This window comes from Cucurbita pepo, chromosome 5, assembly GCF_057944985.1.
Source record: "Cucurbita pepo subsp. pepo isolate OVF chromosome 5, ASM5794498v1, whole genome shotgun sequence".
NCBI classification, from domain to species: domain Eukaryota; kingdom Viridiplantae; phylum Streptophyta; class Magnoliopsida; order Cucurbitales; family Cucurbitaceae; genus Cucurbita; species Cucurbita pepo.
In genome coordinates this window covers 18,596,995-18,618,240 of record NC_141802.1, presented here as the reverse complement: position 1 = coordinate 18,618,240, position 21,246 = coordinate 18,596,995, and the positions used below count along the sequence as shown (strand labels likewise).

The 21,246-nt window shown below is 36.7% G+C and overlaps 4 protein-coding genes across 7 annotated transcripts; 1 reads left to right on the top strand and 3 right to left on the bottom strand.

Moving 5' to 3' along the window:
* Positions 1 to 1,708: 1,708 nt before the first annotated feature.
* LOC111795858 (Beta-ketoacyl synthase) lies at positions 1,709 to 9,770 on the bottom strand. Of its 4 annotated transcripts, none has more exons than XM_023678467.2 (15): positions 9,485 to 9,769; positions 8,883 to 9,112; positions 8,454 to 8,561; positions 8,297 to 8,368; positions 8,073 to 8,159; positions 7,083 to 7,234; positions 6,902 to 6,982; positions 6,781 to 6,814; positions 6,526 to 6,592; positions 6,344 to 6,420; positions 5,508 to 5,568; positions 5,331 to 5,413; positions 4,793 to 4,864; positions 4,444 to 4,653; positions 1,709 to 2,711 (listed from the first exon to the last, which is right to left on the bottom strand). In XM_023678467.2, the coding sequence occupies exons 1-14, from the start codon at positions 9,621 to 9,623 to the stop codon at positions 4,489 to 4,491; spliced, it is 1,428 nt and encodes a 475-aa protein (XP_023534235.2). In that variant the 5' UTR covers positions 9,624 to 9,769; the 3' UTR covers positions 1,709 to 2,711; positions 4,444 to 4,488. The 4 variants fall into 4 exon arrangements, with proteins under 4 accessions (XP_023534235.2, XP_086979939.1, XP_023534236.2 ...); XM_087123813.1 differs by lacking the exon at positions 1,709 to 2,711 and adding an exon at positions 3,867 to 4,087; XM_023678468.2 differs by lacking the exon at positions 1,709 to 2,711 and having other exon boundaries at positions 4,299 to 4,653; positions 8,073 to 8,156; positions 9,485 to 9,770.
* Positions 2,132 to 3,276, top strand: LOC111795859 (heat stress transcription factor A-4c). The gene is made up of 2 exons (XM_023678470.2): positions 2,132 to 2,350; positions 2,472 to 3,276. The coding sequence occupies exons 1-2, from the start codon at positions 2,132 to 2,134 to the stop codon at positions 3,204 to 3,206; spliced, it is 954 nt and encodes a 317-aa protein (XP_023534238.2). The 3' UTR covers positions 3,207 to 3,276.
* A 333-nt stretch (positions 9,771 to 10,103) lies between the features above and the next one.
* LOC111795294 (uncharacterized) lies at positions 10,104 to 14,867 on the bottom strand. Its single transcript, XM_023677622.2, has 11 exons — positions 14,530 to 14,867; positions 13,327 to 13,575; positions 12,875 to 13,087; positions 12,622 to 12,702; positions 12,463 to 12,549; positions 12,286 to 12,381; positions 12,129 to 12,182; positions 10,859 to 12,018; positions 10,653 to 10,701; positions 10,530 to 10,569; positions 10,104 to 10,424 (listed from the first exon to the last, which is right to left on the bottom strand). Exons 2-11 carry the CDS (start codon positions 13,567 to 13,569, stop codon positions 10,264 to 10,266), a joined length of 2,184 nt encoding a protein of 727 aa, XP_023533390.2. The 5' UTR covers positions 13,570 to 13,575; positions 14,530 to 14,867; the 3' UTR covers positions 10,104 to 10,263.
* A 1,660-nt stretch (positions 14,868 to 16,527) lies between these two features.
* Positions 16,528 to 20,591, bottom strand: LOC111795866 (protein disulfide isomerase-like 2-3). Its single transcript, XM_023678478.2, has 9 exons — positions 20,384 to 20,591; positions 19,689 to 19,847; positions 18,777 to 18,890; positions 18,417 to 18,577; positions 18,220 to 18,319; positions 17,447 to 17,623; positions 17,213 to 17,358; positions 16,922 to 17,068; positions 16,528 to 16,839 (listed from the first exon to the last, which is right to left on the bottom strand). Exons 1-9 carry the CDS (start codon positions 20,513 to 20,515, stop codon positions 16,656 to 16,658), a joined length of 1,320 nt encoding a protein of 439 aa, XP_023534246.2. The 5' UTR covers positions 20,516 to 20,591; the 3' UTR covers positions 16,528 to 16,655.
* Between the last annotated feature and the right edge of the window lie 655 nt (positions 20,592 to 21,246).

Here is a 21,246-nt window from a genome sequence, read left to right as displayed (position 1 = left end):
GTGATTCAATTCGTGGAAATTCCAGAAACTAAAATTTAAAAAATTTATTAGAAATTTAAATATTTGTGAATAAAATATATTTTTAATTTAACAAAAACTGATTATTGAACATAATTTCTACAATCAAATATGTTAATAAATTACTTAATAATATTTGAGATTTAATTAAATATTTAATTAATAAATATCACTATTTTTATTATTTATGAATAATTGTCAAACACAAATTTGAACTTCATGAACTGATCTTAAGAATAACTGGGCTATATATATATCTTGATAAAATTAAATTAGTTCATATAATTTTTTTTCTTTATCTGAAAATATTATAAAATAAAAAGACATTGATATTTGACTTATACAAAGTCTATGTTGTCTGATTAATTAGTATTTTTTTTTTTTTTTGTTTTTTTGAAATTACATTCAATGAGAAAAGTCAACGGCTCTACATCAATTCATCTTTATCAATTGATTTATGTTTAGCTACTAATTGGTTTAATTATATAATATTTAAGTTGTGTTAATTTCAGTGAAATAAATAAATAGCTTCTAAATTTTTTTTTTTAGTAAAAATGAAAAAAAAAACTAGTAAAAGATTAAAGTCCGCTCGTTGATATTCCTTGGTGAGCGTTTCTATGCTGTAGAATCATTCGGGTCTCAGTGAACGTTTGAGTTTAATCCTTTGAGTTCAAAGAGGGAAGCAGACTTTCTAACAACGGTTTTTGCCATTCTTAACCACCACCTTCATCGCCTTAGAGGAATTTCTAGCCCCACATCTAATTCTTCATCCACTGGAATGGAACGACGAGTCACAAACCCTTCGGCCTTTCGTTTTAGCTCTTTGGCTCGATCCTAAAAAATGTTCATTTGTCAGTCTACTCCCTGATATTCCTTGGAAGACATCAGCCGATGAAAGACCTTCCTTTCCCGTTCACTCAACCTTTCTATGGGGTTGAGTCAAACTAGATAGACCTAATGATCTACAAGAAGCCCTACAGGAAGTTGTTGCGCGACCTTTGACACGACTATCTTTGTTCCTAACCCTACCTCACCTTAATCGTTACTTGAACAAGTAAAAGTTATGTCGTGGCAGGAATTTATCATACAAACTGTACTCTTTCATATACATCACGAGTCCATTAATAAGAGCTTTCACCATTTGATACAACCTCATGAACAAATTTTATCATTTCTTTATATAGACGGATTTAAATAAGAAAATAAAAAATAATAAAAAGAGTAAAAGAGTAAGCATAAAATTGAGAATTAATTAAGAAATAGATAACCACGTGGTATATTGAGGAAAAAAAAACATCGGAACATTTAAAATATTATCGCTTCTTTTTTTGTTAACTGAGATTCCCGTCGTTGCGTGCGTTCACCAATGACAGCCGTCCGACCAGATAAGTCCTTTTTCCATTATGTTGTGCGGTTCTTATTCAATGACTTTCTTGCCCTTCCTTATATTACGTCATAATGATTCCAATAATAATAATAACAAACAAATAAATTATTAAATTATTAAATATTTATATTTAACCTTCTCTATTTTAAATAAATCTTAAAATTAGTTTTTTTTTTTTTTTTTTTTTTTTTGTCAAAATTTATTAAATAACAATAATAATTTAATAGAATGTGAGATTGAGTGAAACAAATCACTTCCAATAGCAGTGAAGTTTGATAATTTCGTTAAAAGTAAACTAAAATATCGAGGAAGATATAAAAAATATATATTAATAAAAATAAAAATAATGGGTCATCATAATCCAGTCAAATTGACCTAAAATTCATTCAAAGATCTCTCAAAAAAACATAAAATAGAAAAACATACGACTTTGTGCTCAGAATGGAGAGTTGAAAATTCAGCCATGGCTACAAGGTCCGGTCAACGCCTTTTTAAGCCTCTCTTTTGACTTTTTCCACCACCGCCTCTATAAATCCCTCTCCCCTTTCTTCATTTTTCAGCTCAATCCAAATTCAAAATCCTTCTCATTGCTTCATCAATCCGCAAAATTTCTCTTCAACTTCTCGTTCTGTTCTCACCAGATTTCCCTTTCCCCTGTTTTTCTGGTTACATCACGGTGGCGACAACGGCGGCGCTGGCTGAAACTCCTACTGTTCAGTCAAATAAATGGAGGGCTCAGATGGAAGCTATGGCGGCGCACCGCCGCCATTTCTGACCAAAACATACGAGATGGTGGATGATCCGATGACCAACTCCGTCGTGTCATGGAGCAAAAGTGGTTACAGCTTCGTGGTTTGGAATCCACCGGAATTCGCCAAAGAATTGCTCCCAGTTTATTTCAAACACAACAATTTCTCTAGCTTCGTTCGTCAATTGAACACTTACGTAAGTTCCAACATAAAAAAAAACATCATATTCCAAAATCAAATCATCTTTTTCCCTGACATTGATTCCTCTGTTTTTTTAGTAAAAATCCTGAGAGAAAAATTCTGGTATCTCTTAATAGGGGTTCAGGAAGGTAGATCGAGATCAATGGGAATTCGCCAACGAGGGGTTCATAAGAGGACGAACCCATCTTCTAAAAAGCATCCATAGACGCAAACCAATCTTCAGCCATAGCCAGAGCCAGAGCCAGAGCCAGAGCCAGAGCCATGGCAGTGGAGCTCCATTGTCCGAGCTGGAGAGGCAAGAACTGGAGCTAAAAATCAAAACCCTTCATCAAGAAAAGACCATTCTCCAAACCCAGCTGCAAGAACACGAACATGAAAAGGAACAAATCGGGCGTCAAATTCAAACAATGTGTCAGCAGATATGGCGAATGGGGAACCAACAGAAGCAGCTGATAGCAATAATGGCGGCGGAGTTGCAGAAGGATCAGTCGAGGAAAAGGAGAAAGATAGGGAAATTGAGTGAGTTTTTGGGTGAGGAATGGTTGGAAGTAGAGAGAGATGAGAGGAATGGGTTGAAGAATGGTTTGAAGGTTCCGGCATTGGAGCTGATGGGGAAGCTGGAAGTGTCGTTGGGGTTGTGTGAGGATTTGCTGTGCAACGTGGCGGAGGTTCTGGGCGGAGAGATGAGCGGGAAGAGGAAGGAAATGGAGGGTAAGGGTGTGAAAGAAGGGGAAAAGAGAGGGGAAAATGGAGTGAATGATGTGTTTTGGGAACAGTTTTTGACAGAGGTTCCGGGGTGTTCCAATGGTGGGGAAGTTTATTTGGATAGAAGGAGTAATGTTTTAAGGTAGATTAGGTGTTTGTAAATGATTTAGAGTTCCTTCTTTGTTGTTCACATTACAATTCATTACCATTCTCTTCCGGAAAGGTTCAAATTTAATGTTGCGTATCTTCTTTATATGAAACGGGAATATCATATTAGAAGGTTTAATATGTTGTTCTTATAAAATTTGTACTTTTACGATATCTATGTACAATAGGAGAGAATAAAATACGAGAGGATTGATCAGTTGAATGAGACAAAATTGAAGAAGGACGACAAACTTTACAAAAGAAAAAGGAGAGATGAGCGTGGTCGAGTCGAGAGTTTTGTTTATCTAAGAAAGCCTTGAATGGCTCCTATTGAGTTTGATGAGAGTTGTTTACCTAAGAAAAGCGTGGTCGAGTCAGCGTGCATTGGCTCTTGACTTAGTTCGGATTCATATTTCGTATTATGTGATCATCTCCTCCTCCTCTTCTTCCATTGTTTGTGTTTGTTTTTCGATCGAGGGCTGATTTGAGTTGTAATTTCATGGTGTTTTTTAGCATTTGGGTGGTCGACTGGCCTTGCTCACTAAAGAGTTCGGTTATTTATGATTCGACTTTTCTATATTAGTTACATTGAGTTTGAAGAACATTAGTGATTTAATTTTGCTTGAGGATAGAGCTTGAGCTGTAGGGACTCAAAATGATAGGATTAATTAGCTTTCAGAGTCTGCACTTGTTGATATTCTTTCTTATTTACCAACCGAGGATGCTATAAAGATGGCATTGTTTCCTAGATTCAAATACATGACTATGCCATGTGTTCGAGCTTATAGACTTTGTATCCAAGAACGTCTGTGCCCTAAAGAAGATGGAAGATGGTCATTTCCACCACGAGGACTCTTCGACCCATTCACCAATATGAAGTCTTCAAACATGAGGTTGACAATCCGAAGGATTATGTTGAAAAAGCCTATTAATGTGTTCATCCGACTCAAAAGAGAATCAATATAACCAAGTCATACTAAGAATGAACGTTTCTCAACATCTGGTACAAAGCATTCAATTTTAAAATCTTATTAAATCACTATGAAAACCGTTACAAGATCACTCAGAATATAGGCTATTATGCTTTGAACGACAAAATGGAATTCTTAATACTCAATATCCTCTTCTAACATGTAGCCTATCATCCCATCTTTGTCACAATAAATAGACAATGACTCAAAAATGGTGCAAAATGGAATCTCCACAATAAGTTACAACTTGGACTAAATAACTTACCAGTTTCCTCAACGAACGAGATCCATTTGGAGTAATCAGTCTGTTCTACGCAGCAGAAGCGAAAAGTAGGGATGCATTTGTGCCTCCAAAGCCAAAGGAATTCGACAAAGCTATTCGAATTGGCATCTGTTTCGAAGAGGTCAAAGGCATGAAGTTGTCATTAAATATGGGGTCTGGTTCCTTCAGATTAAGAGAGGGTGGTGCTACACCCTGCATAAAACAACAAAGCAGCCATTAGGCTCAAAGAGTACTGCTGTTTGCTTAGTTAGGCATCTTAAAAAGGGATGCCAGTTCTTGTAACAGTCGATGTCAAAGAAAACAACATATTGAAAGAGCTAATTCTGCTTACAGTGTGTATGGCCAAAACAGAGAAAATTGCCTCAACAGCACCAGCTGCTCCAAGAAGATGACCGACTGCACCCTGAAACTCGATTTTCATTCATGTATAACTATCACGAAACGTTGGCAAAAGACAAATTTGTACAAAGACTGAACTCAGTGGAGTACTAGTTGTGTGCATATATTGTGTCTCAACATTGCATAATGGTTATATACTCGTCCTCAAAATGGACCTAATTGCCCTTCACTCTGTTTTTTTTGCGTATGAATGAACTTCTTTCCCAAACGTTGGATAATTCGTAGAATAATCCAACACTTTCCAGATCGTGGAATATCAGTTATATTATTAGAATATGGTCTACAGGTGGAAGAAGTTTTATAAGTTTTATTTTCAAAATTCAAATGATTATCAAACAATGCCAAAGCAGTAGAACAATATATTTGGCTTTAGTTAAAAAATTTATAATAAATATATGATAAATTACAATTTCGTCTCTAAACTTTGAGGTTTATGTCTATTTGGTCCTTGAACTCTCGAAATAAATTACCTTTGTGGATGAAAAGGCCAAAGCACCTGATAGTGCATGGTCAGCGAATACAGATTTTATAGCAGTGGCTTCCACTGTATCACCTAAATAAAAGACCCACAAACATAAATTACATCTATAATACAACATTGACACAAAAATCACACTAAGCAACTTGTAAAAGATAGAAATTTTTACCCAAGGGTGTAGATGTAGCATGTGCATTTAGGTAATCTACTTGGCAGGGATGAAATCCAGACTGCAATTCATCAAAGGAAAAAAAAAAAAAAAACAGCAAGCATGTTATAAATTTGTGCCAAACCAAAGTGAATTTCAAGTTAATCCTTGCAAATTCAGCATTGAGAGAATGTTTTATTGTTGAAGGGTCCGTTTAGAATGACTTTCTAAGTACTTAAAAAACTATTTTAAGTGCAAAGGAAACCGTGTTTTTAAGCAGTTATTCCAAACACAAGGTCTGTTAAATAACATTGCTATTATATTTCTTTTTGGTTATTTATTGTACCCGCCCAAGCCCACCGCTAGCAGATATTATCTTCTTTGGACTTTCCCTCCCGAGCTTCCCTCAAGGTTTTAAAATGTGTTTTCTAAGGAGAGGTTTTCACACCCTTATAAGAAATGCTTCTCCTTTCCAACCGATGTGGGATCTCACAATCCACCCCCCTTGAGGGCCCAGCGTCCTTGCTGGCTTTGATCCCATTTGTAACAGTCCAAGCCCACTGCTAGCAGATACTGTCTTCTTTAGGCTTCCCCTCAAGGTTTTAAAATGCGTCTGCTAGGGAGAGGTTTCCACACTCTTATAAGAAATGTTTTGTTCCCCTCTCCAACCGATGTGGGATCTCACAAATTAGAGAGCATTCATGGGAGCTTTTAGTTAGTGGTGAGGATCTCTTATCCTGCCCCGATGGCAGGTTGTTTTTAATTAAAAGTAATTAAACAAGTAAAATGGAAAAAGAGAGTGTTCGTAGACTAATCTGAAATAAATAAGCAGTTAAAGCCATCATTAGTTCTTTAACCTGTTTTAGAGCACGTGTCATGGCGAGGGCTGCACCTCTTCCGCTGGCGTGTGGTTGAGTAATGTGATGAGCATCGCCTAAAGATCATCATTATTTTTATTACCACATAAACTTAAAGACATTGCCCTTAGAGAAATCTACAAAATAGTCAGCGAAGCCAGCTCATTCAAATTAAATCAAACCTGAAGTCCCATAGCCACGAACTTCTGCATATATTCTAGCTCCACGTTTTAAAGCATGATCAAGTTCCTGTATAAGAAAATGAGAACTAACCTTGTAACAAAGCTACCTCAATCAACAAATAGAATAAAGGAACTGTTGTATCTCATTAAGGGCCTATTTAGAATGACTTTCCAAATCTTTAAAAGCACTTTTGTTAGCACATTAAGCACTTAAAAATTCATTCCAAACGAGCTTTTAAGTAGCATCCAACTGACCTCCAGCACCATGACGCCAGAACCTTCCCCTATACTGAATGCGGGTCACAAGGAGGGGGGCGGAAGTGAGAATAAGAAAAAAAAAGGATGTAAAATAAAAATAAATGAAATGTGTACGCACACAAACCCATCTCGACCAGAGTCAAAAGGGCGAGAAGCTTCTTGTGGAGCTGAATTGTATTTTGTACATAAAGCCCTCGACCTGAAAATAATTAATTAGGTATGATTAGAACTCAAAAAGTATAGTCACATTCAGTACAACATAGTTTAGTCAAAGGCATTTTATTCAGTATTTTAATCACCTGCAAAATCCTGCTATTGATAAAGCATCAATGCTGGACTCTGTGCCTCCAGCCACCATAACATCAGAATCTCCAAACTGAATCATCCGAACAGCATCGCCAATGGAGTGTGCTCCAGTTGCACAAGCTGTCACGGCAGCATGGTTTGGTCCCTATAAGAACACACTAGACAGCTTTATTTGAAAGATATTATTAAGAAGTTCCATCGACTATGCTAAAAGGCTGAATGTGTTAAAATTGAACAGACAGAAACAGATAATTATATGGGCATCTGCTAATAACACTGACACTTCCATGTTGATATTGATCATATCTGGCCGGATATCAGCCTAAGTTTAACGGTCCAAGCTCACCGCTAGCAGATATTGTTCGCTTTGACTCGTTATGTATCGTCGTCAGCCTCACGGTTTTAAAATGCGTCTCCTAGGGAGAGGTTTTCACACCCTTATAAAAAATGTTTCGTTCCCCTCTCCAACCGATGTGGGATCTCACAGTTTTCCAGTTTTCCATTTTTGCAGCAAACATCACTTACTCCAAAATAAATTGAACCAAGATATCTGATGCAACCTACACCTAAGAGACAGAGCTCTAACAATTCTCAACAGGAGCCTTTACTATTATTCAAAAAGTCATGCAAATACAGAAGACTAACTCGCATTTCATAGAGAATGCTAACCCACTAAGTAAACCAATTTCTAATAAAATAACCAACAAATCAACAGCCAATACCAATTAGAGACTACTAACTAACAATTAACAATCTCAACTAAAACTAGAAGTTTACCCTTAATCACAGTGCACCAATATCTCATTTCAATTCAGCTTCATGGCTACTTAAAAATACTGATTACCCATAAAAAAAAGATCCCTAAAAAATTATCAGACATGGACAACTAGCATCATGAATTGAAGAACAGCATAAATGCCATGTATCCTGATCAATCTCATAGCATAGCAAATTCTCAAAAATCTTAGAATATATTTCTGTACCTGAAATCCATATTTCATGCTCACGTGACCTGAGGCCATGTTGATTAGTATTCGCGGAATGAAAAATGGACTAAGGCGACGTAGCTTCTGCAAAAAAAAAAAAAAAAAAAAAAAAAAAAAAAGAGGAAAACAAATTCATTTAAAAACCCCCCATGATGAGAGGCACGAGAGAGATTTCTGTTCTTTTTCTCAATATATGAAGAGCAAAAATATCATAAATTAACCTTATCACAAATTAGTTGTGCTGCATCTAGCACATCACTGATGCTTCCTATTCCACCACCAATAGAGACTCCCTGGCATTTTCACGTTAAAAAATTCATATTTTCCTGAATAATTAAAAGAAAAATGTTGTACATATCACTATACAAAGAACCATACTGTCTTTTCCTTCTGTTCCTGCAAAGATGGCATCCAATTCGCATCTTTTAAGGCTTCATCGGCAGCACATAAAGCATAGCCTATAAACCTTGAAATTGAGCGATGCTCCTGACAATTTCAATAATCTGAAACACGATTAGCTGAGGGAATACCTACAACTATCAGAGATGTTCACAAAAATCATCTAAAGAATCTGTCCCACAAGTAGGTTTATATTTTCACTAATTCAGGCACCATAAGAATCATCTGAGCTGTGGCTAATAAAAGCAACAGAGAAAAAGCTATGTCTTAAGAACCCATCCAGCAGATTAGACCTCCACTCTCAATTTTTGTACATGAAAAAAAAATCAAGCTATATAAAAATGTAACAATCAACGTAAATTATGTTCAAAGAGAAGCATTTTGTCAATAAGAAATATCCTCTTTGACCTTAGAATTAAGCCACAATTCTTCGTTAAATTCACCAGGCTTTGTTCCACGAGGGACCACAGCAGCAACTTTTGATGTCAATTGGTCATATATGTGCAACTGAGTTTCTGGATCAAAAGCATTAATTTGGAGATCTTCTGGGGTTAATTTTATAATCCCACATCCCCCTTCTATTAGGCGCGTCCAAGTAGATTTCACGCCGCAACCAAGTGGAGTCACCATTCCTAAACCTGAAATGAAATGGCAAACATGTAAGAGATGGTAAAGTAAAAAATATAAGCATATTCATGAAAAAAGACTACAAATTACTCTAAAACAATTACGAGAGAAACACGAGGGAAAGTTGATGCTTACTCCCGATAAGCTAAGTGCCAGCAAGAACAAACTATTAGATATTTTAGATACATAGAAAAAAAAAACCAACCGAGAATGATCACATAAATGGATAAAAGCTTCAATCTACGCATTTTCATTTACTATCTCGGCAAAACGCTAAAGTTTGCAGAAAATGCAGCTCGACTCTATTGGACGCTACAAATTTCCTTTGGAGATATTAGACAAGCGTGATTGCTATATTATAAATTAAATTAGGAAAGCATTACCAGTAACGACCACTCTTCGAGTATGAACGACAGGAGGAGGATCAAAAGCTTGAATCGCCGAAAATGATGAAGAAGAAACATGGCGACTCAGTGGGAAACGAGATTTGGCAAATAAGCGACGGACAGACGGAAGTATCATCGCCGGTTAGTGATCACCTTCACTGAGGATTGGAGACGAACAGACCTTCAGAGATTGAGGAAGACACAGTAAGAACATCGAAACTTGCAAGGAATGGCTCGCGGCAGTTCACCACTTCAATTGTTCTTTCCTTAAATACAATTTCCGTAGAATTTAAAACTTGCGTTTTCTAAACTACAGGGACACATTTGTAATTTCACTCTCTCTCTCTCTTTTTTTTTTTTTTTTTTTTTTTTTTTTTTTTTTTTTGCTTTTCTTTGCTTTTCTTTACTTTCTTAAAAATATATAAAGGAACCTAATATTATATAAATATATAATAGACATAAGACCACATTGATGGAAAATATAATTTTTGTCCCAAAATCTTTTCTTGCTCTCCTTATTTTTCATCTCGATCTCGTGGTTTAAACGAACATCTTTAGTTGAAACCTAAAAATATAGGAACTGAATTCTAACTTTTTTAAAATCTTAAGAACCAAGTTTATAATTGAACATTTGCATAAACAAATAAACCGACATACGATATGGACCTACAGTCCTGAGTTTCGTGTTGTCTAGTCTGAAACGGTAAGTCGAACTAGTATATAGTATCATCATACACTATCATTTACAGTTCTACTAAACATACTAACTACGTTCTTCAATCTATATACAAGGCATTGCACGTTTCAAGGGTGGATTTGGCAAGCCACAATAAGCCAGGATCGTTACGCTTCAGTACGAGAAATGTTTCGGCGTTGCCCATTTCGTTTAGCAGTACATCTTCAATGAAACCTATCAAGAAGAGGATCTCCAGTGCAGCTGCATTCAAAAATGTTAAAAGAATTGATACAGAAGATCATAGTGATTTAGAACAGTTCTTTCGTTTCTTCGAGCATGTTGCATATGAACGCATACAAAACTAACCTTTGTAGTTGGCAACATTCTTCTGGATAGTGGGATTAGCCTGCAATGCTTCATTTATTAGCTCAAGGGAACAATAAAAATTACTAAAACTTATTCAAAGCTTTCTGTATTTCATAGCCTTGCCTTGCGAAACTTTGTGTATTTCATATCACCAGGGTGTTCAATAACATTCCTGCAGATAAGAGGAAATTTAAGCAAACAATTTACCATTGAAGATTAAATCATAATAACCAGATGCCAAAAGCCATAGTGTCAGTAGCCAAGGACAAGCAGTCGAACATTTCCATCAAGAACTGAGAGCACAAAAGGAAAAGAACAGTAGAAGTTACCTAACAATCTTGAACAGAGTTTGAAAAACTGCGGCGGATTCAGAAGGTCGAACTTCAGCCAGCAGCCTTGCGATAACCTCACGCAATCGAATGCAAACAACAGAAACAGAGTCTTGAATTCTTTGAATTTCTTGATCATCAGGATCGGGTTCATCAACAACCATTTTAGATAAATCCGCCTGATGTACCGAACTTTCATCAGGGTCAGGCTCTGTCTGCATAGGTTCTGTGACTAAGCCAGCTTCTAGACAATTCGCCTCATAATTAGAACTGTCATCTGGGTCAGGCTCGAACTTCTTTTGATAATTGGAACTGTCATCTGGATCAGGCTCGAACTTCTTTTGATAATCGGAACTGTCGTCTGGGTCAGGCTTGAACTTCTTTTGATAATCGGAACTGTCGTCTGGGTCAGACTCCAACTTCTTTTGATAATCGGAAATGTCGTCTGGGTCAGGCTCGAACTTCTTTTGATAATCAGAAATGTCATCTGGGTCAGGCTCGAACTTCTTTTGATAATTGCAACTGTCATCTGGGTCACGCTCGAGCTTCTTTTTATAATTGGAACTGTCATCTGGGTCACGCTCGAGCTTCTTTTTATAATTGGAACTGTCATCCGGGTCAGGCTCGAACTTCTTTTGATAATTGGAACTGTCATCTGGGTCAGGCTCGAACTTCTTTTGATAATTGGAACTGTCATTCAGGTCAGGCTCGAACTTCTTTTGATAATTGGAACTGTCATCCGGGTCAGGCTCGAACTTCTTTTGATAATTGGAATTGTCATCTGGGTCAGGCTTGAGCTTCTTTTGATAATTGGAACTGTCATCTGGGTCAGGCTCGATCTTCTTTTGATAAGCATCAACATCAGGATCAGGCTCCAGTTTGTTTTGGCAATTAGAATTTTCATCCGGATTGGACTCTCCATTTACTGGAGACACTCTTGAACTGAAATCTGAAGAGTGTGACAAACGGTGATAAGCAGCGGAAACTGAAGAAGCACGGGGATTAACCAGCTGATACGACATGCTACCACCAAGCTTCTGTGAGACACCAAAGCCGTCTTGAACATCATCGCTTTCATCATGATATTGGGAATAACTAACTCCGCTCAACGTGTGGCCTTTTGATCTTGTCCAATCTAAAGTGGCAGCCTCCTCATTAAGCTAAGAAATATAAGATTGAAAGAACAACCAAATTACAGACTGATAATGCAAAGCGACAATTGTAAATATGCCATAAATGAGAAAACAATCTTAATCATAAAACCTACTACCTGCTTATCCAAAGCATAGAAGTTGGCATCGTGCTCGGAATAAATCATGTGTGCCTAGTTGTAAATCACAATATGTTACGAAATTCATTCGAGAATCAATTACCATGTACTATTATCCTCTGCATGCATAAAAAAAGAAAAAACAAAGAGAGCTCACAAGTTCATGGAGTAATGTTTTCTTAATTCTTTCATATTTTCTGAAGCCCTTCAGGTCGTCTGTCCGAAGTCGCAGCGATATCTCCTCTCCATGGTTCTGATCAGAAAGCACAGTCAAAATTCGAATTTGGAGAATAATATTCTAAGATTTTCCACACACTGAAGTAGTCGTTCATACCTTATTAAAGCCAAGAATACATTTCGGGCTCACACCAACATAGCCAACAGGGGCCATCTCAGTCATAATTCCCACACGCCAACGATGCTAAAAGAAGGCCAATCACCAGGTTATTTATCGCCAATCACATATTAAATCCAGATTTAATCATTGCTTTACCTTGTTCATGATTGCAACAATGCCAGGATCAGCTGCAAGCATATGCATTCTTTTCAAAGCTTCTGAAGCTGGAGGGTTCAACTACAGCCAATGAAAGGATGCCATTCAACACCAGTTAAGACATGTAGATTAATATAATTCTCAACAAAGGAAATCTTAAAGGGCATAAGCCCTGCAAAATGCAATCCTGCTGACATTTATGCATGCAATACTAAATTACTGAAAAAACACTATAGAGCGTGGAAAAGAGCACCTCAATTCCTGGAATTTGAAGCGTCCGAAATTCACAAAATACATAGGGTCCTTCTGGTAGTTTCAGTAAGCCCTGTCGCTTACTTGACATTCGTTGTTTCAGTCTCTGTTCTTCTTCGTCGAACCCAGCAATTCGTTCATTTTTCTTTTCGTTCTTCAAAACTTCATCTACCTCATTCTTAGATACTCCCATCATTCTGATGGGCTTGTTGTCCTGAAGCAGTCAGAGCTGATAGTCAGTTGCCTAGAACTAGCAGCATAATGACGGTTTTTTGGTGGATCATTAGAGAAAATATTGTTCCAGACAGATCGAAACAGCAAACTTAATATCAGAACTTCATACGCGTCACGAACATACTACTTCAAATAACCCGTCAAATCAAAAACCAACTAGTAGCTGTGGCACACAACCTAAAAAACTCTACGTCATAGATATAAGTAAATGAATGGCACCTTAAAAATGGATATCTTATGCAAAGCCAAGAATCCATCTTCATCAGAAAAAGGATATAACATTTTAGAGCTTTTGCTGGAAAATTGTGGGACTATGAGCCGCATAGTATCTGCTTGAACTTCTGTTAATTTTAGCAGCTTTTCACCGAGGTCCCGAAGAGTAGAATCTGAACTAATTTCCACCACATACTTCGTTCCTCTCCATAAGACGGGCAAATTATAAATGCTGTGTTGCTGCTCCATGCTCTCCTGAAAGAAATAACAAGCTATTATCAGGACACTCAGTATACTCCGCATTAAGATTTTAGTGTGACAGCCCAAATCCACCGCTAGCAGATATTGTCCTCTTTGGGCTTTCCCTTTCGGGTTTCCCCTCAAGGCTTTAAAACGCGTCTACTAGGAGAAGGTTTCCACACCCTTATAAAGGGTGTTTTGTTCACCTCCCCAACCAATGTGGGACATCACATTTAGATTGTCAGAGCTGCAGCTTCTCGTGCTCATCTTAACAAGAAGCTGGCTCATACAAAAACCAACATGGATTAATGAACATATCAGAAGGAAACATAAGGTCGTCCCACGGCTAAATCCAATTCGATTTTCATTGTTTACAGGTGGGGACTACCAATGAACTATCGCTAATAAATTCAGACTGCAGCAATTGGGAATCTTTCATGGTTGCCATCAACGATCCAGTGAGAGTAACTTCCCATGAATTAACGGTAATTGAACCCTAAGTAAACCACGTAAAATTATGCAGCCAAGACTGCTGACAACAATTATGATATTCAAATTCTGAACAGGGTAGCTATTAGAAAATAGAAGAAACTAGTTTAAGACCAAGAAAGTCCGTCATCGATCGATCCAACCAAACGAAATTCCATCTCTCCCTATGCGAAAAGGAGCAAAAACTAACATCTATCTCATCAATTATCGCTAAGCTCGTGGAAAAAATTGACAAAATTGAACGTTGGAATCCACGATATTCTTAAAAGCTGAACAATCAGATTGTTTCTCAAAGAAAAACGCGTCCAGAAAGAAGAATACCTTCTCATCGAAATCAAGAGGTGAGGTAACAAGCCCTAGCAATCTAAAACAACTCTTTCACGCATCGAATTCCATCGAAACAAAAGGAAATCAAAACCATGGTTTCAAAACTTTTGAAAGGACGATCGGAACCCAGATTTGAAGGCATGGATGACTTACCAGAAGTTGGTCGGTGGCCTGTGCGAAAGGAAAATCAATATTGCCCAAGAACTGGTTGCATGCGAAATTAGAAGAGATTTATGCGCGTTGAGAAATGAAAATGAAGGTCGCAGTTTGTGCAGATGGCGGCAATCTAGTAGACGGATGACGAGGACGCCCATTTTTACGCTGGTTCAAAGAAACATTAATAATTATTTTTTTAATACTATATTCGGATAATTATTACATTCGAATGTATTGAAGCTCCAGATATCTTAATCAAGACAAATTTTTAAAAAGCAATATTTTGAAATTTTTGAATTTTGAATAAATTTTTTTTTATAATTTTTATTGGTTTTTTTTATTTATTATTTAAAAATAATCTTAATTTATTTTTGAAGTAAAAAATTTCAAAATAAAGGAACTTGCAAATGAATTTTAAAAATTTAACTAATTTAAATCATATTTTAGTAATAATTTTTTAAGGAAAAAAAAAAAAAAAAAGAAAAAAGAAAGAAAGGCAGAATAAGTACTATCGCACTAAATCATAAACAAAATGCAACTATCGCACTAAATCATTAACAAATTCAATGCATGCGGATGAGATACCGTGAAGGCATGCCTATTGCCGCAAGAAGAAGAAACCAAAGACCATAACAAAATTGCCAACTAAGAATAAGAAATAGAAAACACATTTAAATTTTTTCTCAGGCGCTAAGGAAGGATATAAAAACACTGTGTGATTTCGCCGCCGCTCAATGCCCCGCTGTAAACCTGGTGCCCTTGTATTCCTCCGACGCCGGCTCGTCTTCCGATTACGCCGCCCCCTCCTTGAGTATTCTGCCGGATGCCGATAGGGTTATGGCGATGTTGTTCACGATCTTGTACGTGTCATCGAAATCGTCGTCAACGTCGTCGTTTTCTTGTCTGCATTGGTGAGCTTTTTCGCTCTCGTCGGTGGCGGCGGAGGAGTACCTGACGACGTGAACGTTGTCGCCGTGGTTGGAGTCGGCTACGGCGGCTCTGGTGATCAAGAAGCAGAGAAGGATCGTTCCGAGGGAAAAAAGGGCCAGGCGTCTCGAAACAGCCATAATTAGGGCTTGTGTTGTACGGATGAATTGTTTGAAGGTGCTAATGGGAGTGAAGAGCGTCGCGGGCACCTAAATATATAAGATTGAGAAACGGATTTGTTTTGCTTTTTCATTTTCGTTTATTTATTTATTTATTTATTTTTATTATTTTGTTGATGAGATTGTGTTGAATTGATCTGGTCTCAAGGCATGTTAGCCATGAAAGGCTGACACGTGGCTTGTAATGTGGGACCTGAGAGATTATTCAGTTAAATTGAACAACACAATTGAACTACCTAGTGTGCAATATTGGGTATTCTCCGCATTATAAAAATATGATTTGTTTCTTATATATTTCATCCAACAATTGTAATAATGTCTCAAACCGATAATTTTTTATACGGAATAGTCTCGTATAATACAGACAGACAGTCCCCTAACTTATAACTAGGATCTTAAATAAACTCCTCTAAATTAGTTAATATAGGATACTTCTCAACAACTCCATAAATCCGGAAGCATATCTCATGTGTTTATATCCTATTGGTAACGTCCAAAGTATGTCAGTTGGAAGCATATCTCGTGTTTATAACCTATTGGTAACGTCCAAAGAAGGTCGGTTGGAAGCATATCTCATGTGTTTATAACCTATTGGTAACGTCCAAAGAAGGGCGGTAGAAGCTGCTTCGTTTCTCGTGAACTGCTCACCCTTTTAGGTCTGTCCATTAAAATGAAATGCTTAGCATATCGGAGGTGCATCATTTTTTTTGGCTTATATTTTGAGCTTAATATAAACTGATTAATTAGTTGAGGATGCCACTTGAGGAAAGAATGGCTAATGGAGGATAGAGAATAGGAGCTCTTAATTATTTAATGAATTCTACCACGAGCTATCGTAGATCAGCGAGACGAAAGGAGTGAGTGAAGGGAAAAATAAACACTTCAACCATGAAAGTGAAACGTCATTTAAATTTAAATTAGGAAGACGAACAGCAAACTGTCCCCATTAACCTCAGAAATCATAATCTTAATTTAGACGTTCTCCTTCACTACTTACTAAAAAAAACTTCAATTTGTTCATAGCTCATCCTTGCTCACACTGTCATCTTCACCACCTCCCATAAGCTCTTCGAGTGAGAACTCGTCCTCTTCGATTACCTCCCCGTCTTTACCGTCCCATGGCTCGGTCTTCACGATCTCGGGGGAGCTTTCAAGTGGTAAATTCCCTTTTCCTCCACGGCCAGCTTCTTTTACAAACTCCCTGTAAAAACAAACAATCATTTCATAGGCAATTTTGTACATTTCTGAAATGGTATTGGATGGGATGTACAGTTTTGACTTACACAACATGTGCGAGCTCAAATGCGCTCTTAAGGGGGGCGTATGCTCCTTTCTTCACATTCAAAGCTACCAAAGCAGGGTATCCATATCCACCAACTCCAACGCGCTTTTCGAGATCTGGTTGCTTACCAGCAGCTGCCCAAACGTAGCTGCATAATAGTATACATAGTAGATTCAGATTCGTGTAGTGTCTCATTATAAAATTGTATTATACCATTTATATACTGATCACTATATGATATCCAGAGTGAAGAATTTAACTTGAGTGAAAGCATGTGATTTTAGATACTTGCCTGTAGGGGCTTCGTCTGAACTTCTCTGCAACTGACAACAATTGCTCGAGGTACTTGTTCCTTCCTTCGGCCTTGGTATCCAAAATGTCAGGCAGAAAAGCTACAAAACATATGGCAGCCGAGGCACATTTCTCTTCCATCACGTCCTACATGAGTGAGATAATAAGATTCATACTTCCACGCGTATGATAAAATATTTTAGAAACCAATTAGCATATCAAGAAAGCAACTTACAGGACCAGTCAGCTCCGTCACTTCTGGGGGTGCAACATTTGTATCTAGCTGCTCTAAAGCAAATGACTCGATTGCTGACGCAGTTCTTGTACCCTCATAAGGAACTGGGGTGTCCTTGTCAGCACCGAATACCAAGATGGTGGGGAATCCTTGAACATTGAACCTGCTCATTAGAGACTGGCGAGCCATTGCCGATTAGATACCTCAGTTAATCATTAGTAAAGTAAGCAAGACTCGAATTGGAGGTAAAATGAATGGAAACTAGAAATGGGACTGTTCAACAACTTGATGAATCAAGTTACTCATAAAAATTTGGGTTGCCGTTGAAATTATCATTCATGTCCAAATTCATCATTTTCAATGGAAGAATAAACTCAACAACTTATAAAAATAGGTCATTCATAAAAAAATAAATAAAAAAAATTCAAAGGAAAACAAGTTTTAAAGAATGATATCAAATATGTTTCCACTTCATTTTTGTTCTAAAAATCCACAAGAAAAAAATAACAGTTTTTAAACTCAAATTCAAACAGCCTTATTTTCCTCCTCGGGTTTCAAATAGTTAACCCAACAAAACATCATCAGGCAGGCAGACAATTGAAGTCATATGATAGACAAAACAATCGTTCAAGTAGTCAAATCAACCTGATGATGAAAACTATATAAATCTGATCCAAATCGATCCCAATATAATTCTACAATTAGCTGACAGATTCAATTAAGTTTCAGATAATTTATTGGTTAAAATACCTAAAAGCTGAATTTTGACTAACCTTCTCGGCATCACAATCTACGTGGCCCAATTTAACCTTCCCCTTCAAATTCTTAGCAGCCTTCTTCCACTCTGGAGCCAATCGTTTACAGTGTCCACACCTTATAAGATAAATGGGAAAAGAAAAAAAAATAATCGTTCTGGCAAAATATAGAATACAATCATGCTCTAAAGTAAAAAATAATAATAAACACTTACCAAGGAGCAAAGAACTCCACAATCCAGAGATCTTTACTTTTTATCACTAACTCATCAAAGTTGCGAGAATTCAACTCTTCTGAAGCATTGGGTTCTGATTTCTCATTTGACCCTCCTCCTGCTGTTTTTCCACTTAGACGTTCCTTCAAAAGAGCCTTTACCTGAGAAAAAGAAAATGAATGCAATATATCAAATGCACGTCTCAAAATATGAATGATACAAGTATTTTCACAATTGCATGACAAGATACAAGGATATTGATGATTCTCTGAAGCTAACGACAAAGCCAAAAACAAGAAAAGGAAAATAAGAAAGTTAATGCTCTAAATGAAAGTTATCCCAACAAGTTCCGATGCAAACCTGTTGCAGAGCAAATTCGGCAATGGGTTTAACATCCCGAGCTCCTTGATAGTCTACTGGAGATTTTCCAGGCGCAAAGACTTTTATGGTCGGAAATCCTCTAATGCCATATTCCTGTAGAAATGAACGACCCACTGAATATAAGGAAACTCAGAGTAGCATAGTGAACAAGAAGTGTTTCATAATTAGAGGAATTTGCGATGAAAAGAAAGGTCATTGAGTGGAGAAGATAAGCCGAACGGAAGTGTATCAATTGTCACATCCAACCAAACTCTTCCTAAGATTTTAAACATCAATGCAAGAATGTCATTCAAGAAAGAGAAGATGCACCAATGATACTCAAACTGACCACTCAAAAATTTAAGCAGCTATTTTTTTCGATGGAACAAAACCTTTAAAGTTTAAGCAGTTAAAGTTTTTCAACGGAACAAAACAACCACTTTAAAACTTAACCAGTTATTTTCATCTAGAGAACCAAGGCGTCTTATTCATGCTCAAACCATCGAAACAATAATAACCAAGTGCATTCATACGACAGGAAAGATTCCCAATAAGAAAAGGAAAACATCATGGAAAATACAGCATCTATCTTCGGCGCCTTCTCTTGCCTTTGCCTCTTTCCAGGAAGGCCATGGATAAGGAAAAACAAGACTAGGTTAAGTGGCATCAAACTCCATCTATCCCCACCAATAACAGTGAGATCCACAGTAATTGGGTCCACTTAAAAAATGTTACAATCGACTTTCAATTACAGATATTTTAATAGGTTAGACCTTTGGAGAATAATTAACTACCGCATGTTTGTTGATTGATGAAAGAAATAAAACACAAAAAACTCAAGCTAGCAAAGACATGCAGAACAGAATTTGAAATAACCACTGAATGGAGTTGATTATAATATCAAGGATGAACCTGAGCAAGTGACTTGTGCGCGTCTGCATCAAGAGCTGCTACCGTAACAACTCCTTTCAAAACAGTAGCTGCTTTCTCCCATACAGGCGTGAGGGATTGACAATGACCGCACCATGGTGCAAAAAACTCGACTAGAACGATGCCATTTGAGTTCAATACCTATTACATCGCAAAACTTTGGGTTACATCCAAAGTTCAAATATGAAAATACATGACATTGACTTTCAAAACTAAACAAATTTCCACAATTATGACATCGGACAACGGTAGAAATGAGGAAGACAACATAATACTATTAGCAAAAAGAAGAATGGAAAGAGATCGCTACATCGATTTCATAAGAACCTTATCTCGTACAAATACCATTCGCATCCGATTCCAAACCACATCATATTAACGCATAAAATAGTGCGATCGTCTAAAACGTGAAATCAGCTAATGAAGAAAGGCACCAAATATTTCCGAACCTCACAAATACAGTGCCACTCGAAAAAACAATCAAATCGCTTTCAAAAAAGCAAAAACAACAGCTAAAGTAGAATTTCAAAAATAAAAAGAGATCCACAGAGACATCACAAAGTGCGATTCCTCCATTCAGAGGAATCAAGAAGAAGAAAATACAAAAATACCAGAAACAATACAATTCACTAAGATAGAAAATGAAAAACGAAACAACAGGGAAATTGAAAACAAACCTTCGACTTGAAGTTGGAAGGAGTTAGTTGAAGAACTGGAGACGAGGCCCCATACAGTGCGTGGCTGAAATCGAAACCAAGAAAGAAAATGAAAACGAAAAGAGTTAAAATCGTCGATCGATAACTTCTCATTCTCTCTCGCTCTTATTCTGGATCAAGGCAGAAACCTCTCGATGAACACGCTCGCAGAGACTGATAAACCCTCCAGAATTGAATTGAATAAGATCTCGTTTTTTTTTTTTTTTTTTTTTTTTCTGGCTTTGCAGTGTTACGTGTGACAGCCAATGAGAGACCTACACGTCAGCATTGAAGTTTCGAAAATTTTCAAGCTGCGATTTCTTAATTACGTGGAATGGTTTGATAGGTTGTTCTTGGTTGCATTTGCATCACCCGGCCCAGTTAATTTCTCCCTCTTTTTTTCCAATTTACTGATTTTCTTTTTTATTTTTAATAGTAATAATTTATTAATTTTATAACTTCTTCAACGAAAATAGAAAATTAGTAGTTAAGATTTTCATTTAATTTCTATTAGATTATTATAATTTTTAAAATAATATTTCAATCTTCTAGATTTAAATTGTATTTTATTTTTTTTAAAAATATATCAAAGTCATTTAAATAGAGATTTGTAATGGATAGCAAAAATATTTAATATTTTTTTTATAAATATAAATTATATTAATAATGTTTTTAAAATTTCATGTATTTTTTAAATAGAGTACTAATAGTAAAAGTATTTTTTAAAAATTTTAAAATAGTCGGATATTAATAAAACATTTTAACATTTAAAAGTATTTTTGAAATACGTTTAACGAGTCAGATTACACTAATGTTATACATGATTTACTACTAAATGTTTGCAA